This window comes from Felis catus, chromosome D3 (assembly GCF_018350175.1).
Source record: "Felis catus isolate Fca126 chromosome D3, F.catus_Fca126_mat1.0, whole genome shotgun sequence".
Taxonomy (NCBI): domain Eukaryota; kingdom Metazoa; phylum Chordata; class Mammalia; order Carnivora; family Felidae; genus Felis; species Felis catus.
This window is the reverse complement of record NC_058379.1, coordinates 19703497-19725440: the sequence shown is the minus strand read 5'-3', so window position 1 is coordinate 19725440 and position 21944 is coordinate 19703497. Positions and strand designations below refer to the sequence as shown.

The following is a 21944-nucleotide window of genomic DNA, read 5'->3' as shown; positions in this document are numbered from 1 at the left end:
TGTGGAGCCCAAAACGGGTCAGGAACTCACCAACCGTGAGATTATGACCAGAGCTGAGATTGGTAAAGCATCCGACTGAGCTATCCAGTTGCCCCTATGCTTTTCTTTTTAAAAAAATGTTTATTTTCTTTGAGAGCGAGAGAGAGGGGGAGAGAGAGAATCCCAAGCAGGCTCCGCACTGCAGAGCCCAACATGAGGCTCAATCTCATGAACTATGAGATCATGACCTGAGCAGAAATCAAGAGTCGGATGCTTAACCGAATTAGCCACCCAGGCACCCCCCCTTACGCTTTTCTTAATAACATTTCCTTTCCTCCAATTTCCTTTATTGTAAGAATATAATATATAATAAATATAACATAACATACATGTTAATTGACTGTTTATGTTATTGCTAAGGCTTCTGGTCAACAGTGGGCATACTAGTAGTTAAGGAGGGAGTCAGAAGTTATACATGGGTTTTTGACTGTGAGGAAAGGGTAGCATTGGCACTCCTAACCCCTAGGTAGTTCAAAGGTTCAACTGTAGTTAAGAACAGACTCCAGACTTAGGCCATAGGTGGCCCTTGACAAGTTACTTCTGCCTGTGTCTTTCTACAGCTGCAGAAGAGAGGTGATAATAGCACCTCCCTCCCTCCCTACTGGAGTTGTCATATGAACTGCTACTCGTGGGCCTGGCACACCAGGCTCGGGATATGTCCTCTGGGGTTACTATTATAGTGGTGGTGGTTACTGCGATTAGTCGCAGTGACAGTCAACTCCAGTAGGAATGGTCAACTCCCGTAAAAGAGATGAGCCAGACTCTGATTCTGGGTACCAAACCACAGGGAAAGAGGGGAAGGGGCCTAGATGGAAGGAACGTGGCCATTTCTGGACTCCCCCGGCAAGGAACAATGGGTGCTGGGGACAGGGGCCTGCCCTCCTCTAAGGAGCATGGGTTAGGGAGTCCAGCCAGGTGAGAGAACCTTGGGATAAGAGGACATGAGCCCAATGTGAACCTTACTGGATGGGTCTGGGGACCCCCTGTTCCCTTTGGCGGCCGCTGGCTCACCTGCCTCAGCGCGTGGTCCCGGAAGCGCACGCCGTTGCCAGGCGACCAGGTTGCCAAGCTACCCCCGTGGCGTCCTCAGTGCCCAACGCGCAGGCGCAAACGGCCCCGGGCTGGGACAAGCTGTGAAATGGGGATAAAGATACTTTACAGGGTTACTGTGAAGAACAAAGGCAGCTCAGTTTTGTTCATGGTACAAAAAGGAAGGGAAGGGAAAGGAAGCGATTGTACGCTCTGAATTGAGCATTGCATGCCTTTAATCCTCAGAGCAAACTCCAGTTCACAGACAGAAACTTCGGAGAGGTTCAGTACCTTCCTTCAAACCACACAGGCCCGATCCCGGGACCGTCTAGCCCTGGCCCATGTTCCTTATCTACTTGCCGACCACCTGGTAATGACACAGATAGGCTCCTGAAGTGGATGCAACACATTGCTGGCTGGAGTAATTGTTCTTGAAAGCAAGCCAGACCCAGCCATCACCTGCATAAAACCCTCCTGTGGCTCCCCACTGGTCTCAGGATAGATTCCAAACTCCTAGCCTGCCACTTAAGGCCCGGAGTCATGGGCCTCCTTCAGTCATGCTGGATTCTAATTTCCCAAATGGTCAACTCTTTCCTGCAGCCTGAGCTACTTGTAACACTGACCACCTCTTTGTCCTTCAGGACACAGCTTGGTATACACTTCCTCCATGAAGCCTATCCTCTCCCCAATTCCAAATTAGTAAATGTTCCCACAGCTTAATTAGCCCATTGGCAAACTTTCTCCTCTAATTCTCTACTTATTTCTGTTTCCTCCTGCAGACTCCAACTTCCCTGAGGGTGGAGACGATGTCAATCCTGTTTACTTGTCTTTCCAGTGCCAGGAATATACTAGAAGGCTTTCAGTAAATGTAGAATAAATGAATGGTTAATGGGCTTGAATCAAGATTTATAATCTACAAAGCACCTTCACCATCTTGTGTGATCCTCACCACAAACCCTTGAAGTACAGGGTCAGGTCCATTTTATAGCTGGGTAAACTGAGGCATAGGAGGAGGTAGAGCAACTCATATAAGTCCACCCCCTAAGCCTGAGTCTTCAGCACTGAAATTTAACAAAGGCACCAAGCATCAGCCTCCAGCACATTTAGCTTTGAAATGAAGATAACTAACCACGACCTAATCTGTTGTGGCCAAGGATCCCATATGGTGATGTGGAGATCTGCCCCCTACTGCTGTCCTTCCAAGGACCTAATCATAAAAGATCTCTCTAAGCCAGAGCCTCTTAGCTTTTTTAAAGAGCACTGGGCTAGGAGTTCAGAAAATCTGGGTTCCAATTATAGTTCTAACTCACTAGGCAAATTCTTTTGATTTTTTGAGCCTAAGATTCCTTATCTGTGAAATCAGGAAGCTAAATCAAGTAGATTCTCAAAACTGGGTACCCTAGGCCTCTCAGAATCTGGTTACAGTCTTTTTTTTTAAGAGTTTTTTTGCTAATGTTCATTTATTTTTGAGAGAGAGAGACAGAGTGTGAGCAGGGAAGGGGCAGAGAGAGAGAGAGAGAGAGACAGACAGACAGAATCTGAAGTAGGCTCCAGGCTCTGAGCTGTCAGCACAGAGCCCCACATGAGGCTCGAACTCACGAACTATGAGATCATGACCTGAGCCCAAGTTGGATACTCAACCGACTGAGCCACCCAGGCGCCCCTGGAGTCTTTTTTTTTTTTTTAATTATCCTTGTATTTTATCATTTTTCAATCTCTTTTTTGTTATGTTCTTAAAGATACACATAACATTATGCTATATGTATGTTAATTTATGAGGCATAAAAATGTAACAACGATCTATGAATTCACCACCAGACATTATCAATTCCTGCATCCTCTTTCCCTATCACATACCCCATCCTCCTCTCCAAAGCTAACTACTCTCTCATTTTGTGATTACACAGTCTTACAAGTGCCTCTGGAGGCCATCTAGCCCACATGCCTCACTCTTCAAACAGAAATTAGCTTACAGGAGCTCAGTGACTCAGGTCAGCTTATAAACAGCCATTAATTACAGAAATTAATTATAAAATGAGCTCCAGAAGCCAGCCATATGATATTCAGGCATCATTAGATTCAGAACTATGCAGATTAAGGTCAATAAATGGTAGGCCACTGCAGGGGGCTGGACTCCAATTAAATGCCAATGCTACAGCAAGAGTTCTTATGCCCTGATTGCAGAGAGGAGGTGTCTGGGGGAAAGACTTGAAGGAGGGAAGCACACCAAAATAATCAAGGCTGACTTTGCAGGGCCAGAAATGGGGGATCTTATTTATTCTCTGTGTCCCAAATTGTTTATTTTCATTTGAGTTATTTATTGAATAGGCAATATATGCACATAGAGGAAAATCTAGAAAGTATGAAAGTAAAATGTCTCCCTCCTTTCTCAACCCCCAGCCAACTGGTTGTCTTCACTTGTAACAACCACTGGTAGCTTTCCAGAGCCCAGCTAAACTTATACAAGTAAATATGATTCAAACAGTGTTCTCCACCTTCTTTTTTTTTTTTTTAATTTAATATTCATTTACTCACTTAACACTCACTAAATGTCTGCTCTGTCCAGGCACACTGTTTAGCCAATGCAATACATGGATGAAATAAACAAACACCCCTGCTCTCACCGCTGCCAGTGGAGGGAGATAGGCAATCAACATAAACAATAAATTATATAATATGTTAGAAAATGGTAAGTACTTGGGGGAAACAGAGCAGAATTAAGGGGTTGGGAGAATGCTGCCATTGTAAATAGGCTGCTTTGGGGAGGCCTCATCTAGAGGTGTTATCTGAGCAAACTTGAAGAAGCTGGAGAAGGGGAGCAATGTGAATATCCGGGGAAAGAGCATTCCAGACCTAGGGAACAGCCAGTGTGCAAACACCCCAGTGCCTGGTGCACTGCAGGAACAGCAACAAGGCCAGTGGAGCCTGTGTGGGATGGGGGGTTGGGGAGTAAACAGTAGAAGATAAGAGAGGAGGGTCTCCTGAGTGACTCAGTTAGTTGAGCATCTGACTCTTGATTTCAGCCCAGGTCATGATCCCAGGGTCATGGGATCAAGCCTCACATTGGGCTCCGAGTGGCACCTGCTTAAAATTCTCTCTTTCTCTCCCTCTGCCTCTCTCCCCGATGTGCTCTCTCTCTCTAAAATTAGAAAAAAATTAATAAAAAATTATTTTATTAAAAAAATTTTAATATCTACTCATTTTTGAGAGACAGAGAGAGACAAAGTATGAGCAGGTGAGGGGCATAGAGAGAGGGAGGCACAGAATCCCAAGTAGGCTCCAGGCTCTGAGCTGTCAGCACAGAGCCCCACATGGGGCTCCAACCCATGAACCATGAGATCATGACCTGAACTGAAGTCGGTGGCTTAACTGACTGAGCCACCCAGGTGTGCCTAAAATAAAATAAATTAAAGAAGAAGAAGAAGAAGAAGAAGAAGAAGAAGAAGAAGAAGAAAGAGGAAATAAGGCCAGAGCAAATTACGTGAAGCCTCTTGGACCATTGTAAAGACTTTATTACTCTGAAGAGATGAGGAGGCATTGGAAGATTGCCATGATCTAATCTGTTTTAACAGGAGGATCCCTGGGGTTGCTGAACTGGGAATAGGTCAGAGGCAAGGGTGAAGGCAAGGCGACCACCTGCAGGGAAAGAAGATGATGGCTGGGACATGGGCAATACTAGTGGGAGTGGAAGAGAGTAAGAGGATACTGGACAAATTTTCAGGGTAAAACCTACTGGATGTACCAATAAGTCAGATATGGGTTGTGAGAACAAGAAGTCAAGGGATCTTGGAGATCCCTTCATACCAATATATAAAGAAAAACAAAAAATTTAGATAACCATAAAAATCATATTTAATATTCTGAAAATAAATATTTAAATACTTCACATAATCTCTATCCGTTCCTTTGAGCCACCACCTATCCCACGGAGGCGGGTGCGCGAGTCTCTCCACGCTCAGCCCCACCCCTAGGGCCTCAGCCCCGCCCCTGAACCCGCCCCGCCGCCCTCCCACAGCCTGCCTGCCAGTTCCGGCCCTTGTTACCAAGGTGATCGCGTGCGCCTGTGCGGTGTCCTGGAGGGTTCCGCCGTTCCCCAAGAGGCTGCGGTTGCTACGGTGACCGACTGCGCTATCTGCGTGTGGGACTCTTTCCGCTGTGAGCCCCGCCCAGACCCCGTCCCCGACGCCCTGGATTCGTCAGAAGCCGGCGGGTCTCGCGTGGTGCTCGTTGCCATGGTGATCGCTGCCTGGGGCCCAGCCTGACCAGGTCACCAAGCTTCTGGAGCCTTCGCAACCTCCGTGGGTGAGTCCGCCATACCCTTGCCCCAACCTCGTTCGCCCCCGTATGGGCTTGTCCCGGAGGCCCTATTTGGGAGGGCTCCGCGTCCCCGCCCACCTCTCACCGAGGTAACCTTAAAGCCGAGGCCTGCAGCCCCGGGGCCTCATTCCCTGAGCGCCCACCTCGGGCCAGGCCCGTGTTGGTCCTGAAGGAGAGTCAGATCAGATCCGGGAGGACGATAGGCCTGGTTAAGGCCTCGGCCAAGGCCACCCTCGTGGGGAAAGGGGGAAGACAGAAGATGCAGGACTGTTGAATAGGCCTGAGGGGCCAGGCGCTGGGCATGGTGAGGGGGTACAAGGAAACGCCTGTGGGCTGAAACCTAAGCCCCCCCCCCCGCCCCCGACCCAAACCTTAATCCCTTAGAGACTAGGAGCAAGGGACCACCCCTCCCCACCCCAATTCCACTTCCTCCACCTAGGCTATGATACACAGCTCAGCGTTTGTGCAATGCCTCACTCGCACCCCAGTGATAAGTTCAGAGAGCAGCCTCTCCTCTCCTGGTTGGATACCTGGCAGAAGGAGACCCAGGTCTTCCTGACTCCCAGCCAGGACTAGGAAAGCCTGGTCCCCTCCACCCCCACCCCAACCATACTGTCTGCAGATGGAAAGAGATGACCTCTGGCCGGTATCCCTGACTGAGAAGGAGGCCAGGATCAATGTTTAAAGCTGCTGAGAAGTTAAACATAAACTTGAGGCTGAGTCCCCAGGGTTTTGCACAGCTCCCTAACTCTCCCCTGGTTGGGTCCACAGGACATTCTGGAAGGATGAGGTCCTCCCTGACGCCTTTGGGGCCACCTGTGAGCCGGGACCGCATCATCACCAGCTTCCCTAAGGTAGAGAGTCATTAGGCCAGCCCTTTATGTGTGTTTCATGTCCAAATCCACATTTCCCCACCTGCATTCATCACTGGAAACAAAGCTCAGGAGCCTAGGAGGTCAGTCCCTCACTAACAGACCCTGGGAACTTACCAGAGTTTAGAGAAGCAGGGAGATTTGGTGTTGACTCTCCCAAAGTGGACCAGCAAGTTAAGGGTGACACCAGGAGACAGGGTGGCATGGAGGTTAAAGGCACAGACTTTGCTGTCAGACAGTCCTGGGTGTGAATCCTGACTCTCTCATTTGACTGTGTGACTGTGAGCATGTCACTCAACCTCTCAGCTGCTGATACATAAGGATAACTCCTCTCACACTGGGTGCCTGGCTCTTGGTAAATGGGAGCTCCCTTACCCACGTTGTGGGTATTTCTGCCTTTCTCATTATTACTACTGTTATCAAAATAGTATTCTAGTTTCCTGAAACCAAATCCGGGGGTGTCCCTCTTTACCATTCGGCTTGGTTCCTGCTGAAAACCCACAGCTCTCTGCCATGTGTATTAAAATCCAGTATTAATTGCATCAGGGGATGCAAATCAGTACAACCCCTATAGGGGGCAGTGAGACAGTATTTCCCACCTCTGTGCTGCCCCTGCCTTCTGATCCAGCCATTCAAGGCCAGGCATTGAAGCAATTTGTAAAACAGGTCAGACACAATGTAAATGTCCTCCAGAGGGGGCTGCTTCAACAGCAAAATGCTACTTCCTAACAGACGTGAGGAAGAATGAGGCTTCCTTCCCTTCAGGAGCTGATGTGCAGTAATGGCTAAAGTCAATTAAGTAAAATGCAAGGAAGGGAACAGTGTGTAGGTACTTCCATGGGTGGAAAAAAGGAGAGGGGAGAAAACAAATGTATGTGTTTGTACATGCCAAAAATACCTCTGGAAGGACACAGTGGTTGCCTCCATGTGACTTGGGACAGGCATGGAGGGAAAAATCCTCTGTAGAGTGACCTCTTTTCTTGAGTTCTGTGCCCAGACTGGTAAGGAAGAAGGAGATGGCTGTAGGACTTTGGGTAATTTGGGTCTGCAACCATATCTTCTCACCTTTTCTTCCTCTACACACCCACAGAGAAAGCGGTGGTGCCTCAGATCTGTGGACAATTCCCCCAGAATTTTCCATCTCAACAGAAGCCCAGGCAATTGCTTCCCTAGAAAGCTTGACAGTGGTAACCAGGGATGACGGACACAGATGTTTCATGAGGCAAAAGGAAGGGAAGTGTGATGGGCACAAAACAGTTCAGGGACAGAGGACCCCATTTACAGAGAAGACCAACAAGGTTCAGAGAGGTAGGGAGAGCTGCCTGGCATCACACAGCTGGGTGTGGCAGAGCCAGGACTTGATGTGGGTCTGACTCCAGAGCTCCAACCTTCCCCTACCCTGGGGCATCCATCGTGTTTTCACAGAGGGTAATATTCTCCCCACTCCCATCTGTGGCATTTCATCTTGTATCCCAGGGCCACACCATTTCACACCTGAGAAATTCATGGTCAGTAACTCCTGTTACTCTGTGCCTCAGTTTCCCTGTATCCAAAATCAGCCCACGCTTCCTGCCCAGTCTTCCTTATTACATTTCTTCAGTGCATCCAAAATGGTGGGATTCCTCTAATGACCACTTTGGCCAGGCTGGCCCCTGTTTTGAAGCCGACATGGAAGTCGACAAGAAAAAGCAGCCAGCTTTCTCCTAAAGTAGCTGACACTGTTCCACATGAATGTGGGCCACGGGGCTAAGCTGTTCACCTGCATTACCCCTTTGATCCTTCAACGACCATATGCAGAGCTGCTGTTATGAGTATTCCCACTTTACAGATGAGGAAATGGGCCTACTGAGATGTTGTGACTTACCCTTTTGTAAAGCTCCTTCCACTGTCCCTGCTTCCTCTGTCCCACATGGAGCTGTGGGGGCACATGGGCCAGGGAAGATCCCATCTCAGGGCCTGGGAACGCAGAAGAAATACTAGGGCTAAGGGAGGAGGTGGAACTCTTGCCATAGGGGAGCTGTGGGTCCAAGCATTGCCCCTCTGAAGGACACAGAGGGTGGCCCGGGGGACTACTGCCATATCATAGCAGAGAACACCAACAGCTTCCAACGATGCCCTTCTCCCCGTGTCCTTACCACGCTCCATCCTTAGCCTCCGCCAATCTGAGAGTAAAACATAACAGTCACCTTCAGCTTGTTTAATATCATCTTTTCCAATTATAAAACAAAAGTGCACTCGACATGTGTCATGACCTCTTAAGAGCTGTGAACATTTGCTGAGCGCTTAATATGTGCCAGGCTGGGTCTGCCCTGATGGCTTTACAACATTATTTCATTCTATGCCTCCAGGCTTCTGAGGTCTTAACAGATGGGGAAATTAAAGTTCAGAGACATTAGACAGCTGTCTGGGATCACACAGCAGCTAAGAGTGGACACAGGTCCTCCTCTTCCTAAGAGAGATCGTACTCTTAAACCATAGCCCAGTTTTGCCTTCCAAGAAATGTGGAAGATGAAAAGAGCCCTCCAGGACATTTCCCATGTGCACATATGCATATTTTTAAAGAAAAATGGCACCCAAGATCTGTAGAAAGTATGGAAGGACCTTGGAGGCCAAAAGGGCCCTCATAGCCCACCCCTCATCTCACCCTGAAGGGCCCCGAGAGGACAGAGATCTGCCAAATGCCCACAGCAAAGGCACAGCTGCCCCAGGCTAGACCCAGCTCTCCAAGTCACCACCCAGGTCCTTTGGTCTGGCCTGGCCTCTGCTGTTGCTCCTCAGGACTCACAAGACCCTGGAGCCTCAGGGCCACTGATGGGATAGAAGACAGATGTGACAGAGGGATCAGAGAAAGCTAATGAAGCTGGAGCTTCGAGGCTGGGGCAGGAGAGAATGCTGGGAAACAAGTCACCACCTTGCTGCCCTGCTGGGTGATGGAGCCGTGGCTTCACAGGGTACAGTGCCCACCTGTTTGTCTGTCTTTCTCCAGTGGTACACCCCTGACGCCTGCCTGCAGCTCAAGGAGCACTTTCACGGGCAGGTCAGCAGCACCTGCCAGAGCAGGAACACGGGGACCGTCGGGTGAGTGACCCCACATGCCAGGGGGTGCAGGATGTGTGAGGAGGTGGCAAGAAGGAATGAATGCATGGATAAATGTATGAACGAACAAATGAAACACAGAGATGACACCTGTGCAGCCCAGTACAGTCCTGGGGCTGATGGGGATTTTGATCTGGCTTTGCTTGACCCACCTCTGCCATAGAGAACAGCTTTCCCTTTTCTCAGTAAGTTGCGCCATGACTTTTCAGCCTGAGGTCTCTCTCCGTGTATGTCTGCTTGCTCTGTCTGGAATGTCTTTCCTACTCTTTCAGCTCACAGTCTAGTGTCAGGGGAGTCCCCCATCACCCCTGCTCCCCAGCCTGGGCTGGGTGGGGTGCCCCGCCTGTGTGCTTCTGGGTCCCAAGGACTTAGCTCACAGAATTCCGAGTTTGTCTATCTGGATTCCTCACGAGACCTAGCCTGTGAGGGCATGGGCCGTGTCTGTCCTGTTCCCTCCTCGGCAGCACCTGGTACCACCTCATTCCTGTAGCGCCTGGCACCGCCTCGTTCCTGCCTTGGCAGCAGCCAGCTCTGCCAGCACAGGGAGTTAGCAGTTACTCTTCTTGACACACAGGGACCAGGGCCTGCTTCTGCTTCTCCTCCTGAGGAGCTCACAGTCTGCTCAGGCAGTCCGCTGAGCTCACAGGTGTCGCACGGTGTAGTGAGGTGGCAGCGGACACCCAGCACTGAGGTTCCCAAGGTGGCACAAGGTGAGGCTTCACTCAGGTCAGAATAGCCAAAGCAGCCATGGTCATGGGCTGAGAGCATTGGCCACCAGTTAGGACGTACTGGTACCTTATAAGGTGCTTCACGCAGATGACCTCTCTGACCCTTAACAACAGCTCTGGGACGTGCAGAAACTGAGGCACGGTGGGTACCCCCACAGTACCTCAGCAGTACCTTTACTCCTTCATCTGGGAAGTGGAGTCAGGGCCGCCCTGCTCCAGAACTAGAAGCCAGCTGGGAGCAGAGAAGACACAGCCGCTGCACTCTCGGACATGACCAGGGGAGCTGCACCGGGTCACCAGGTGACACAAGTGCCTTCTCACAGTCTGCCGGCAGAGGGAGTGCCTGGTCAGATGTTTGCCCATTGAGCTCCTGTGGCTCGAGCTGCAGAAACTTAAAGTATCACCAGGAGTCCCAGGCATGCTGCCGCAGGGAGTGCAGGACACGCACAGGGTGATGCTGTGACTATTCTCAGTGAGCAGGGTCCCTGGGGAGCCCAAGAACTTCAGAGCCGGTTGGCCTCAAGCCACAGCCTGGTGCCGTGTCCTGGTCTGACTCCTGTCCACTCCTCACCTCTTGGGGCCTGCCTGGACCTTGCAGATACCTCCAAGGCAGTTGGTGGCCATGGTGTCCTGGTCAGGGAGCACCTGCTTGCAAAGAGCAAGAGCCCATGCAGCCCCAGGGGTGGGTATGAGCATGCAGGGGTTCTCTTCCCCCATGCCTTTATTCCCTGCACATGGGTGTTATGTCTGCATCAGTGGCTCCCGGTTCCTTACTGCACCCCCAGTTTGTAAATCACACCACCTAGGACTCCTCCCTCCACCCCGTCAGCCCAAGACTCAGCCTCTCATCATGCCCAATTCTTATCCTCATGACAGAGCCTCGCCCAGTGGCACAAGGGTATGGCCCCAGAAATGGCAGAGTCCCCAGAACAAATGCAGGCCCTCCTGCCCTCCCCTTTGAATACCAGGGATGGGGCTAGACATCCCAGAGTGTCTCAGCAGGTGGCCTGTCCCCTGTCAAGGATTGAGGGGTGGTTCATGAGTGGGGAGCTCAGGGAAGGAAGGGCCCATATGTGTGAAGATGCTCTGTGGCCAAGCTTGAGAGCAACACACCCATATCCCTCACAGGCTCAGACTCTCCAAGGTGGTTGTCGTTGGCGATCTCTACGTGGGCAAGACCAGCCTCATCCACAGGTATGCCTGCCGCCACACCTCCCAGCACCAGTTGTCACACTTTTGCCTGGGAGGCCCATATAACTTTGTCGTAGTCAAAACTGCTTGGCTGATGGGAACCATGTCTCCAGAGGGGGTACAGGGAACCAGGGAGTGGCAGGTCAGGAGGAGGAGGGTGCAGCATCCCAGGAGCCTGGCATTCATGACACCATACCCTGGGACCACGGGCTCATACCTCATTGGCCCTGACCTGCAGTGTTTGCCTTCCAGGCTGCTGCTCCACCCCCACAAGGCTCTTGTTGGCAGCTCCATCCATCTAGGGTCTATCCCTGTGGACCATCATCTCCTTATATTCCCTACAGGGTGAATTTTTCGTTGCCTGCAGACTTTGGCTGTCGTGAGCAAAGCTTCCACACACAGCCTCTCTGATGACTCCCTCAACTCCCGCAGGTTTTGCAAGAATGTTTTTGACCGTGACTACAAGGCCACCATCGGGGTAGACTTTGAAATCGAGCGCTTTGAGATTGCTGGGATTCCCTATAGCCTCCAAATGTAAGTCGCCATCATGTCACAGCATTTCCTGTGTGGCTCATGGGTGGGCTTTGCGGAGGAGACCCTTGGGGAAAGCCTTGGTAAGCTCCTTGTTGACTGTTCCCTGTGGTGCCCAGTGAGGACCTGTCTGGACAAACAGGAACAGTTATGTGAAACTGGACTTCTCCAGTTCCCCGAGGCCCTGTATACTCCCTCAGTCCCCATGGGTGTCTCACATTGGTCATCAGACCTGGGAAAGGCCTCACAGACCAATGAGCCTACTCACCCTCATTCTCTCTTAATGCCCACCCCTCAAGTTCTGGCTCCGGGTCCAGGTCTGCCTGGCCCCTGGTGATCCCAGTCACCTCAGGCCTGTGAGCATCTGTTCTCATCTGGAAAATGGAGCCAAAAGGCACCTAGTCCATGTGCCTTCCTCAGGCCTGATGTACCACCCCCACCCCCACCCTCTGCCCTCGCTCTGCTCCATCTCCTTCTGTCTGTCTGCTTCCCTGCCAGACTCCATGTCTCTGCCTCTCAGTGACCCACTGGCTTCAGCCTCTCCCTCCAGTTTCCGTCAGAACAGCCCAGAGTCTTTTCCCCAGCCTCACACTTTCCCACTAGAGCTCTGGACCTTACCTTCCTTCTCCTCTGGCACCTGGAGGATACTGCAGGCCTCTCTGTGTCACCAGCCCTACCCTCTCCTGTGTGGCTTCCTCCCCCCTTCCAGGCTGCCCTGCATGGCACATTCTATGCTCTCTGCCCAGCTGCTCCTATACCTCCTCTTGCCTACTGCCTCTGTCCTGGTCCCCTTCTCTTTTCTCTCTCCCTGGGGTTCACCCCTGCTCCTCTGGTTTCATTTCTCCATCCTCTATGCCCTGCTTGGGCTTAGCCGGGGAATCTATGGTCATCAAGATGGAGGTCACCCTCTCATAGACCTCAGCTCCTAACTCTGTCATGATAATGTCTGCTTCCCTGAGGACAGCCCCAGTGCCTCCCTAGTGATACAGGTGGCACTGCTGAATCTTGCACAAGGGAGAGTACAGGGCCAGACCAGAGCAGAAGAGGCTGTGAAAATGCAGGGCTGTGGGATCAAGGGGCTCTGGAGCCAGGAGAGCTGAGGAGCACAGAGCTGATGGGGCAGCCTAGGTGGAGCCGTGCAGAGAATGGCCTGTGCTGGGCTCCCCGTTGTGGCCACTGGCCACATCTAACTAGAACAGATACTGTCCTGGCTTGGCTTCTTATTGTCCTACATTGAAGCCACTGCTAGCTATCCATCTGGCCCCACCTCCAGGCCACCCTCCAGCTTCCCATCCAGAGTCATCTTCAGAAATGAAAGACAATATGAATGAATTAATGAAAGAATAGAGTCAAAATGTTCTGCGTCATGCTGAATCACATGAAAACATTTCAGACTTTTGAGGTCTTATTCATGGCTTGTCTACTCTTCCATTTGCTGAAGAGTTAAATTCTGATCTATTTATTTATTTTTTTTAACATTTATTTATTTTTGAGAGACAGAGTGAGACAGAGCATGAGCAGGAGAGGGGCAGACAGGGACACACACACACAGAATCCGAAGCAGGCTTCAGGCTCTGAGCTGTCAGCACAGAGCCTAGTGCAGGGCTTGAACCCATGAACTGTGAGATCATGACCCGAGCCGAAGTCGGATGCTCAACCGACTGAACCACCCAGGCACCCCAATCTATTATTTTTTAAAAGGGAATGGATTTTCAGGTTTAGGCCTGCATATTGATTACCTGCCTGGTTCTAAACCAGAGCAAGTAGATCTCAGCATGGGTGTCCCCCTCTCCTGTAGTGTGCTCATGGCAGACATCATTAATCGATTGTTGCATTCTTTTCCATAAAGTCAGGGCTGTGCCCCTCCAGAGAGCCAGAGCTCAGAGTCACCCAGGAGATGCAAACCATGTCCCTGTTATATACTCCCACCCCCCCCAACCCAGAAACCTGAGCATACCCTCTGCTGCAGTACAGAATGTTGAAGCCATGGCCCAGCCACACATGAGCAAGGGCAGATCCATAGCTGGCAGCCTAGCCTGGAGCCCCATTCCCATTCACAGGGCCTCCCCTGCAGGTGGATTTCCACATCTTCAGAGCAAGCATATCAGGGAACATACTCTTTTTTAATGGCATCGTCCAAAGGGACTAAGCTACAACTCCATTTATCCAGGCAGTAGAACTACTTGGGCCATGCCCCCTCCTCCATTGGCATGGTGAATCCAGCCAGGAAGCTCCCCCATGGGGCACCTTAGGAAGAGATCATGAGGAATTGGTGGGCGGGGACTACTGGCTGGTAGCTGGGACAGGCCCTCAGGCCTGCCCACCCACAGCCCCGCTAGCCTGCTGGCTCAGACCACTGCAATTGCTTAATCTGCCACCTCTCTGTTTCCCTTTCTGTCTCTGCCACCACACAGCTGGGACACAGCAGGGCAGGAGAAGTTCAAGTGCATTGCATCTGCCTACTACCGGGGTGCCCAGGGTGAGCATCTGGGTGATGGCAATGGTGGGGCCCTCAACCACGTACAGCAGGAGGCTCCCACTGGGCTTATAACAAGAAGTCCAGGTCCTCCACGCAGACACCAAATCTGTCCTCTGAGAACCACTGAGAAAATTCCTGGCCAGTCCTCTGGGATGAAGAAACTGCCTTCCAGCCAGCCCGGCCTGTGATTGGCCTCTGCAGTCACATCCTTCAGGGACCCTGTGCTGGTGGCTGCTCCCTGTGAGTCTCAGCCAGTTTCAGCTCAGAAGGATGCTCAGAGAGGGAGATGCATGTCTAGAAACCCCCTAAAAAGAAAAGAGCATAGTCGACTCCTGGAGGAGGTGCAGGGAGGCTAGGCTGGAGGGGAGGAGTGGCAGGGCCACAGGAGGACTGCACCTGTGGATGGGGGGCAGTGGGGGTGGCCCGGGCACTGGGCAGGCCTCCCAGGCAGTAGGCAGCAGCATAAGCTCCCCACTCCAACCCCAGCTTCCCAGGAAGAAGGGGTTTCAATGGGAGACATGAGAACCGCTCACAGGCTCCAGAACCAGGCTCAAGTTTTGAGGCACAATTATGTCTACTCAGTACTGGTGTAAAGAAATTACAAGTTTCCATTTGAGATTTGAGAAAAGCAGAAACAGGAAACAAACCATGAGCACTTTGGCTGTGGGTTGGAGTTCCTGCACTGGCCCGTCTTCTCAGGGGCATGACACACCCTGAGGATGAGGTGTGAGGCACCGGGACACCCCTGGGAACTGCACCCTGGCCCACCACCATCAAGGTCCTCAGTATCCTCCTTCATTTCCATTCTTTTCTGCCTCAGGCGGCCTCCTATAACCTTCAGCCAAGGTGCAGAGGAAGGTTCTGCCCAGCCCCGCTCACTTCCCCAGGGCCACTCTGGAATGTCCTCCACATGGGGCTTCCCTCAGGACTCCCAACAGGCTCCTGGACACCCTGGACAAAACGGGTCCAGGGCGGAGCCATTGAGGAGAGGCACCTAGGGGGCAGCGGCTGCATCTCCCAATTTTCTGTCTACCTTGCTCCTCAGAAATTATTTTCCTAAAGCTGGTTGTTGCTAATTGTCCTCATAGCCATAGCTGCCATTGGTCAAAATCCCTGCATCAGGCCCTAGATCAAGAGCTTGTAAAATAGCTGTTCTTGTTTAATCCTCACGGCAACCCTGAGAGCCTGAGATATCATTCTCACCACTTCACAGATGGGGAAACTGAGGCTCTCAGCAGTTAAAACCCTCATCTGAGCTCCCTCAGCTGTAAGTGGCAGAAGAGAAGTTTGAACACAGGAGCCCATGAGCTCATCTTGCCTCCCTGGATAACCCCTGGGGCTGGACCTCTGGATATGGGTTGGAAAGGGTGGTGGGTAGGTAGGTCCCAAGGGGCCGCTAGGGAGTGTCTCTTCCCCAGCCCCCATAGTGGGGACCAGAGCCGACTGCCTGGGGGACCACTCTGGCAGTTGTGTGGGAGCCAGGCTCCTCTCTGGGTTTCTCCTGGGGAGCAGGGAGCTGCATGAGGGGAGCCCTTCCTGGTCACACCATGTTGGCCTCACCTGTTGCTGACCTGCTCTTGGCTTCTCCCTGTGTGTACAGTGATCATCACAGCCTTTGACCTCACTGATGTGCAGACTCTGGAGCACACCAGGCAAGTCTGGGACTCTGTGGCCCCTGTGGTCCTCTTGGGTTTGGGAACACCCACAAGCTGGGCCCCCATTGGTGGGTGCACGTGACCAGGCTCACTTGTCAGAACTGACTGCCCACAGGCCACTTACTGTCCAATTTGCCAAATTATCCTTTAAAATTTGCATCCATCTGCTGAAGGCAGGGCCAGTTCAGGATACACGGGCAGCCCAGTCATACTGGGGCCAGCACTCACAAGGTCCTGCCTTTGCTTTTCTTTTTTTTTTTTTTAATGCTTATTTATTTTGTGTGCATGGAGGAAGGGCAGAGAGAGGGGGAGACAGAGTTTCTGGAGTGGGCTCTGCACTGACAGCAGGGAGCCTGATGCGGGCTCCAACTCACAAACCATGAAAGCATGACCTGAGCTGAAGTCGGACATTTAATTGACTGAGCCCCACCAGGCGCCCTGAGCCTGCATTTGCTTTAATGCTCTGCTGTCACCATCTTGAAAGCTTTAATAATTGCTGGAGGAGGGGCCTCACATTTTCACTTTGCCCTGGGTCCTACAAATGACGTATATCCAGTCCTGTCTGAAGGGATAGTATTTGCTGTCTTTGGTAGAGATCAGTCAGGAGACGTGGTAACATGACCAATTCTGGGAGGCCATCTGCTTCTGCTGGGAATTGGGAATTGACCAAAGTCCTTTCACCTCACTTGGGCATGGGGCATTCATATCCAGCTTCTCCCAAACCCCGTGAGGGAGGCTGGGGTGATTGTTTAAGTTGATGAAAGTGTTGAGGACAGCACTCACCCAAGCTGACACAGGGTGAGGGCGCTGCCAGGGTCTTCACCTCCCCTGATAAGTGCTTTTGCATCCCCACCCACCTTCAGTCCAGCTGGTGGCAGGACCAGCGCCCCACTCAGCCAGCTGGGTCTAGGTGCCCTCCCTGCAACTGGAGGCTCAATGCTCCCAGCTCTGGGGTGGACCGAGGTCTGCACCCTCCATTCCCTGGTCTTCTTCAGACGTCTCTAGGGAGACGGATGCCCTCCTCAGCCTGTCTTCCTTCTGTGCATTCCAGGCAGTGGCTGGAGGATGCGCTAAGGGAGAACGAGCCGGGCTCCTGCTTCGTGTTCCTCGTGGGAACCAAGAAGGACCTTCTGGTGAGCACGCCAGAGCTAGAGGCTTAGGATGGCGCCCGGGAAAATGCATCCACTTTCAGCCTAAGCTTGGAGAATGGAGGGTGGTGCTGACATGCCTAGATGGGGATTTGGAGGCCAGGAGCTGAAAGTTAGGGGCACCTGAGTTCCCTGTTCCTGTTTTGTCTTGTCTGAGGGATCACTGGGGTCTCAACCCTGGGGATGTGTACCCCCACCCGTACACTGAGGCTGCCCATCCCAGGGTGACATGGGGAGGGAGGAGGCCCAGTAGGAAGTGCCTCCCCACAGGGAGGGCCTGGAAAGCTGGGTCAGGAGGGCTGCTTCTCCCAGTCAGGGGCTGCATGTGAGCAGGCAGAAGTGGAGGCTGTGCGCCTGGCCAGCGAGATGCGGGCAGAGTACTGGTCAGTGTCAGCTAAGACAGGTGAGTTGCCACAATGCGTGCAGAGCTTCCTTCTGTGTCTCTATGGAATGCTTGAGTCACAGCCAGCTGTGCTGGCTTCCATTGCTTGAGAGGAGTCTCCCATCCCTAAAGGCAGACTAGGAGCCCTCCCCCATGGGCAACAGGAATAGCGACACCTGGCCCTATGCTTGTGTTCTGTAATGCAACCCCCTCCCTCCTTGAGTCAGATCCATTTTATCCCTGTGGGTCATGTCCAGGGTCACAGGGAGGAAGTAGCAGGGCTGGGATTGGAATATAGCCCTCACCTGTAACCACTGTACCATTCTGCCCACCCCCCACCTGAGGTAGCCGGGTAAGAGGTACCTCCTGGCACATAGAAGGGTCCAGTAACTGGGGGCTCCCACCCCTTCCCCGGGTGTCATCGTGAAAGACACTGCAACATTGCTCATGGCCCCCTGGCCCTCATCCACATCCCACCCATCTGTCCTCCAGCCACACTGGGCCCCAGCCACAGTGAGCCCTCAGTCCCTGTGCCACCTTCACCCATGAGCCACTGTTTACTTCAGCCCTGGCAAGATGCCTAACATCTCTCAGCCTCAGTGTCCTCATCTGAGAAATGGGTGATGCTTTCTATCTCATCTTATTTTTACTGTAAAAACATGTTGTCTTAAATTATAAAAGCCATGTGTATTCATGGTGGAAAAGTTAGAAAATGCAGAGAAGCAAAGGACACACTTTAAAAACACAGGTTGTTGCCAGGGATGAAATGAAATAACATGCAGTTATTGCATGGCTCATAGAAGGCCCCAGCGGCTCTGGGGACTCAGGCATTATGCCTTGTAGTCCTTGCCCTGGGTGAGGGGCTGCGGTAAACATCTGGCCAGGGACTTGGTGAGGTAATGGTGGGATAGGCACCACGGGTGGAAGCACAACTTCCAGCCTGACACAGATAAGAGTGTGGCAATGGCCATGCCCAGTTCCCTCTGCCCCTTCCTGACAACATCCACCGTGCGTATGAGAACCCACCCTCTTAGAGTAATAGCACATTCGTTGAGAATTCTCCTATGGGCCAAGCAGGATTGCCCTGAGCAGTTGTATAGGTTGTTAGCTGCACAAGGGTCATGTGCATGTCAGGAGTTGGAATCTAGCCCTGTGCCCAGGTGGGTGGCCTCCTCCACCTGGAGGAGGATGCACAAAGCCTCCGTGTGGAAGTTGACAGAACATTAATCTTTACAACTGCTCACTGGACAGGTGCTCAAAAGTGACAAGAGAGCAGACACCCTCTGATCTCCACACATCCCAGTGCCTGGCCCACGGAGATGTTCAGTGGCGAATAATTGGAAGAGTAGATGCTGGGAAACCAAGCCTCAGATTTGAGGGAGCTGCCAGGGCAGGGGGGCCCCAGAACCCCCTGAGGTGGGAGGCCGGGCAAGCCCGCCCCATCCCTTGCACTGTGCCGCCTCAGGAAGCCCCACAGGCGGGCCACCCTGGCTCCCGCACCTGTTGGCTCACAAATTCGTCTGTGGGTGAGGGGAGAGGTGACAGGGTCAGGGCTGTCTCTTGGGCCCACAGGGGAGAATGTGAAGGCGTTCTTCAGCCGCGTAGCTGCCCTGGCATTCGAGCAGTCGATTCTGCAGGACTTGGAGAGGAGAAGCAGTGCCCAGCTCCAGGTCGGCGATGGAGACCTCATCCGTGCGTACAGACAGCAGGGTGGGGACTGGGGAGCAGGCTTGCAGCCTAAAATCTATGTCCACCATCCCCCTGTCCCAAGAGCCCATTCCCTTAACTCGTCCCCCTGTGCTGTCCTCTCTGGGCTATCCTTTTTGCCATTACTCGGACCTCAGGCCCACAGCCTCCCTGACCCTGCCTGCCAGCTCAGACTCCCTCCCTGGCTCTCCTTGCCCTTCCAGCAGCTTCCTCATGAGCCAGGCTGGGCATCCCTGGCTGCATGGATGTGTCCGGGCTTTGGCTCTTCTAGTCTGTGTCTCTGCCCGTGCTGTTCCGCCACCTAGAATACATCCTAGGCCTCTCAGCCTGTGCCAGGTAATCAGGGCCTTGATTGAGAGGCCCAGGAGGTCAAGCTCAGCTGGGACCAGTGGAGCCACCAGAGGGTACCAGCGGCAGGGGAGGGAGGCTGCCCAGTGTCAGCTACAGGTGCTTAGTTGAGGCCATGTGACTTTTTCCAACCTTACAGGAATGGAGGAGAGTCCACCCGAGACCCAGGAGAGCAAGACATCCTCCAGCCTGGGTTGCTGTTAGCTGGGGCCTGCATCCGAAGCCTCTACTCCCTGCACATGCATGGACAGTGCCTTCCATGACCGTGGAGGGGTGATAGGAAGCAATCCGTGTCTGCCCACGCACCATGCTGAGCCCCAGAGCTCAGCCACTTGTCGTTAGCAGGTCAGGAGCCAGGAAAGACCTGCTCTGGCTGCCCAGGAGCCTCTCACTGCCCAGCTGTGGGTATAGTGTGGTGATCATCTGGAAGGCCAGTCCCTCCTATAGATTCACCTGGCCTTGAGAGGCCTCAGGACTACAGATATGAGACACTTGTGCCCCACTATCTCTTACCCTCAGCACACATCAGCTGCCCATGTAGGCACTCTCCCAGCTTTCCTGGGTTGGCCTCAGAATCCTTCTCATCTAAGTGGTCCAGGCAAGCAGGACTTGTCAAAGTCAGCATATGAGGGAAAATCCACCTGTCATCCCTGCTTGGGACTTTTCTGTTCTCAACAGGACTTGAAGTTCTGGGCCTCGGAGCCCCAGGCTTCATCGTCCACTGTCCCTCTGCCACAGACTTATGGGATCCCTCAGCAGCCTTGCCCCTCTGGAGGAGGATGGACAAGATGGTCTCTCAGGCCCCTTTTGGCCAAGGGGTCATCTTTGGCTCGCCTTTGATCCCTGGGATCCTGTCCTAGTGGTCAGTGGGTGAGAATGTGCAGAATAGGCTATTCGTGCCCCTCTGGCCCACCTGGACAATGAGTTTCCCTAGCTGTGCTATGGGAAGAAGGCTTCCCAGCTGCCCCTGAGGTAAATTCCTACTACATCCAAATTTCATGGCACTGCCCTGCTGTTACCAGCAATGGTCACCCAGACACTGCTGAGCTGGTGTCCACGGTTGCCCTGCCATCCCTCTCTCCCTCCGGCCTATACAGGAAGGGCCTGGAAAACAAGAAAATGCTGGGTGTGTGCCTCTCAGGACCTTTGTGGTGGCATCCACGTATCTTTCGAGGATATCAGAGGCCCTCCAGAGTCTAGCAAGCTCCTCACCTACACCACCCTGTCCTGCACATCCAGAACCAGAAGGAACAACCCAGGCACCCCTTCCCCAGCTCCTTCCCAGAGTGCCCGCTCTCTCTATACCCTCATCTTACTCTTCTGTGGGAGCTATTGACTACCCCCACCCACCCCACACTCCACGGCCCTGGGTGGGTGCCTGCTCATCCCTGCCCACCCCATGCCACAAGCAGGTGGGCACATCTGGGCACTTCCCACCTGCTTCTCAGGTGAGCATTTTGCAAACAGCTGTTCTGGTCAGTGCCCCGAACAGTACCCCATACAGTGCCTGGCACACTGCAAGTGCCCAGTGGCGTTCATCGGCTGATAGCGACTGCCAAATGCTGGTTGGGGAAGAACCTGGCATCTTTTTTCTGTTCGTTCTCCCTTCACATTTTAGCTGTCTTTTTTTTATAGCTATAAAATACTTCTTTATATAAATCACACAAAGGAATTATGTACACACTTGTGATAAGCCAAAACAAGACACTACAAAGCTTTGTATATAGACTGAAACTCCCCCTCCTGTCCCTGGAAGTAAGCATTGTTAATGGCTGTGGGAATCCTCTCAGACTATTCCTGGGCAGCACAACCATGGTTGTGGGCTTGTTTGTTTAACCAGAATGAGCTTCCACCACACATGCTGCCTGGCAGCCTGCATTCTTGTCAACCTGCAGGAGCCCTCTCCACACACCGAACCTACTTGTTCTTTAGCAGCTGCCGTTTTCCTTCCCGTGATGGACCAGAGTCCCAAGTGCCCTGCCCCCTGAGGGAGACATTTGGTTTGTGTCTATGTTTTAGCTTTTACCGAAGGTGCTTCAGTGACCATCTTATAGATGTAGCTTCGCACACTCAGGATTCCCAAAGAGGACTTGCTGGCCCTTCTGTGGCGTGGGTCCCCAACTTGGTCCACCTAGACACAATCTTGGGGGGCAGGAAGGTCACATTAGGACCAGGGCTGTGACACACAACAGAAAGTGTCACGGGACGGAGGAGCCTGGTCACAGTGGGCTAGCGCTCTCCAATGGCTCCCTCCCCTCACTCCTTCAGGCCCCAGGGTTGGGGGGGGCGGCGACAATAATGGTGTCCTGTTGCTAGCTCCTGAGCTAGAACCAACCACAGTATGTTGTGTGTGCCCACTCTCTGTAAGTGGCCCTTTATTAAACTTTCCCCATGCTGCCCACTGTGTGCTCGGTTGTTTCCC

The 21944-nt window shown here is 52.6% G+C and overlaps 2 protein-coding genes and 1 long non-coding RNA gene across 8 annotated transcripts in view; 2 read left to right on the top strand and 1 right to left on the bottom strand.

Moving 5' to 3' along the window:
* RSPH14 (radial spoke head 14 homolog) overlaps window positions 1–5218 on the bottom strand; it is an 84088-nt gene extending 78870 nt beyond the window's left edge. The window contains exons 1-2 of one of the 2 annotated variants that reach the window (XM_023241549.2): window positions 5112–5218; window positions 1051–1170 (exon numbers count right to left, since the gene is read on the bottom strand). The gene's annotated coding sequence lies outside the window, so the exon portion shown is untranslated. Of the gene's footprint in view, window positions 1–1002; window positions 1171–5111 lie in introns of those variants that run through there. The other variant, XM_003994830.5, reaches the window with a different exon arrangement.
* LOC109493261 lies at window positions 1137–1961 on the top strand. 2 transcript variants are annotated; one of them, XR_002737233.2, is made up of 2 exons: window positions 1137–1438; window positions 1848–1961. It is a non-coding gene; the product is annotated as an uncharacterized LOC109493261 (long non-coding RNA). The 2 variants fall into 2 exon arrangements; XR_006588421.1 differs by having other exon boundaries at window positions 1237–1720.
* Window positions 5219–5231: 13 nt separating the features above from the next.
* RAB36 (RAB36, member RAS oncogene family) lies at window positions 5232–21919 on the top strand. 4 transcript variants are annotated; one of them, XM_019814716.3, is made up of 11 exons: window positions 5232–5370; window positions 6157–6239; window positions 9244–9335; window positions 11210–11275; window positions 11705–11806; window positions 14218–14282; window positions 15883–15934; window positions 16989–17070; window positions 17398–17488; window positions 19040–19137; window positions 19662–21919. In XM_019814716.3, the coding sequence occupies exons 2-11, from the start codon at window positions 6171–6173 to the stop codon at window positions 19797–19799; spliced, it is 855 nt and encodes a 284-aa protein (XP_019670275.1). In that variant the 5' UTR covers window positions 5232–5370; window positions 6157–6170; the 3' UTR covers window positions 19800–21919. The 4 variants fall into 4 exon arrangements, with proteins under 4 accessions (XP_019670275.1, XP_019670277.1, XP_019670276.1 ...); XM_019814718.3 differs by having other exon boundaries at window positions 19040–19159; XM_019814717.3 differs by having other exon boundaries at window positions 19040–19177.
* Window positions 21920–21944: the final 25 nt, after the last annotated feature.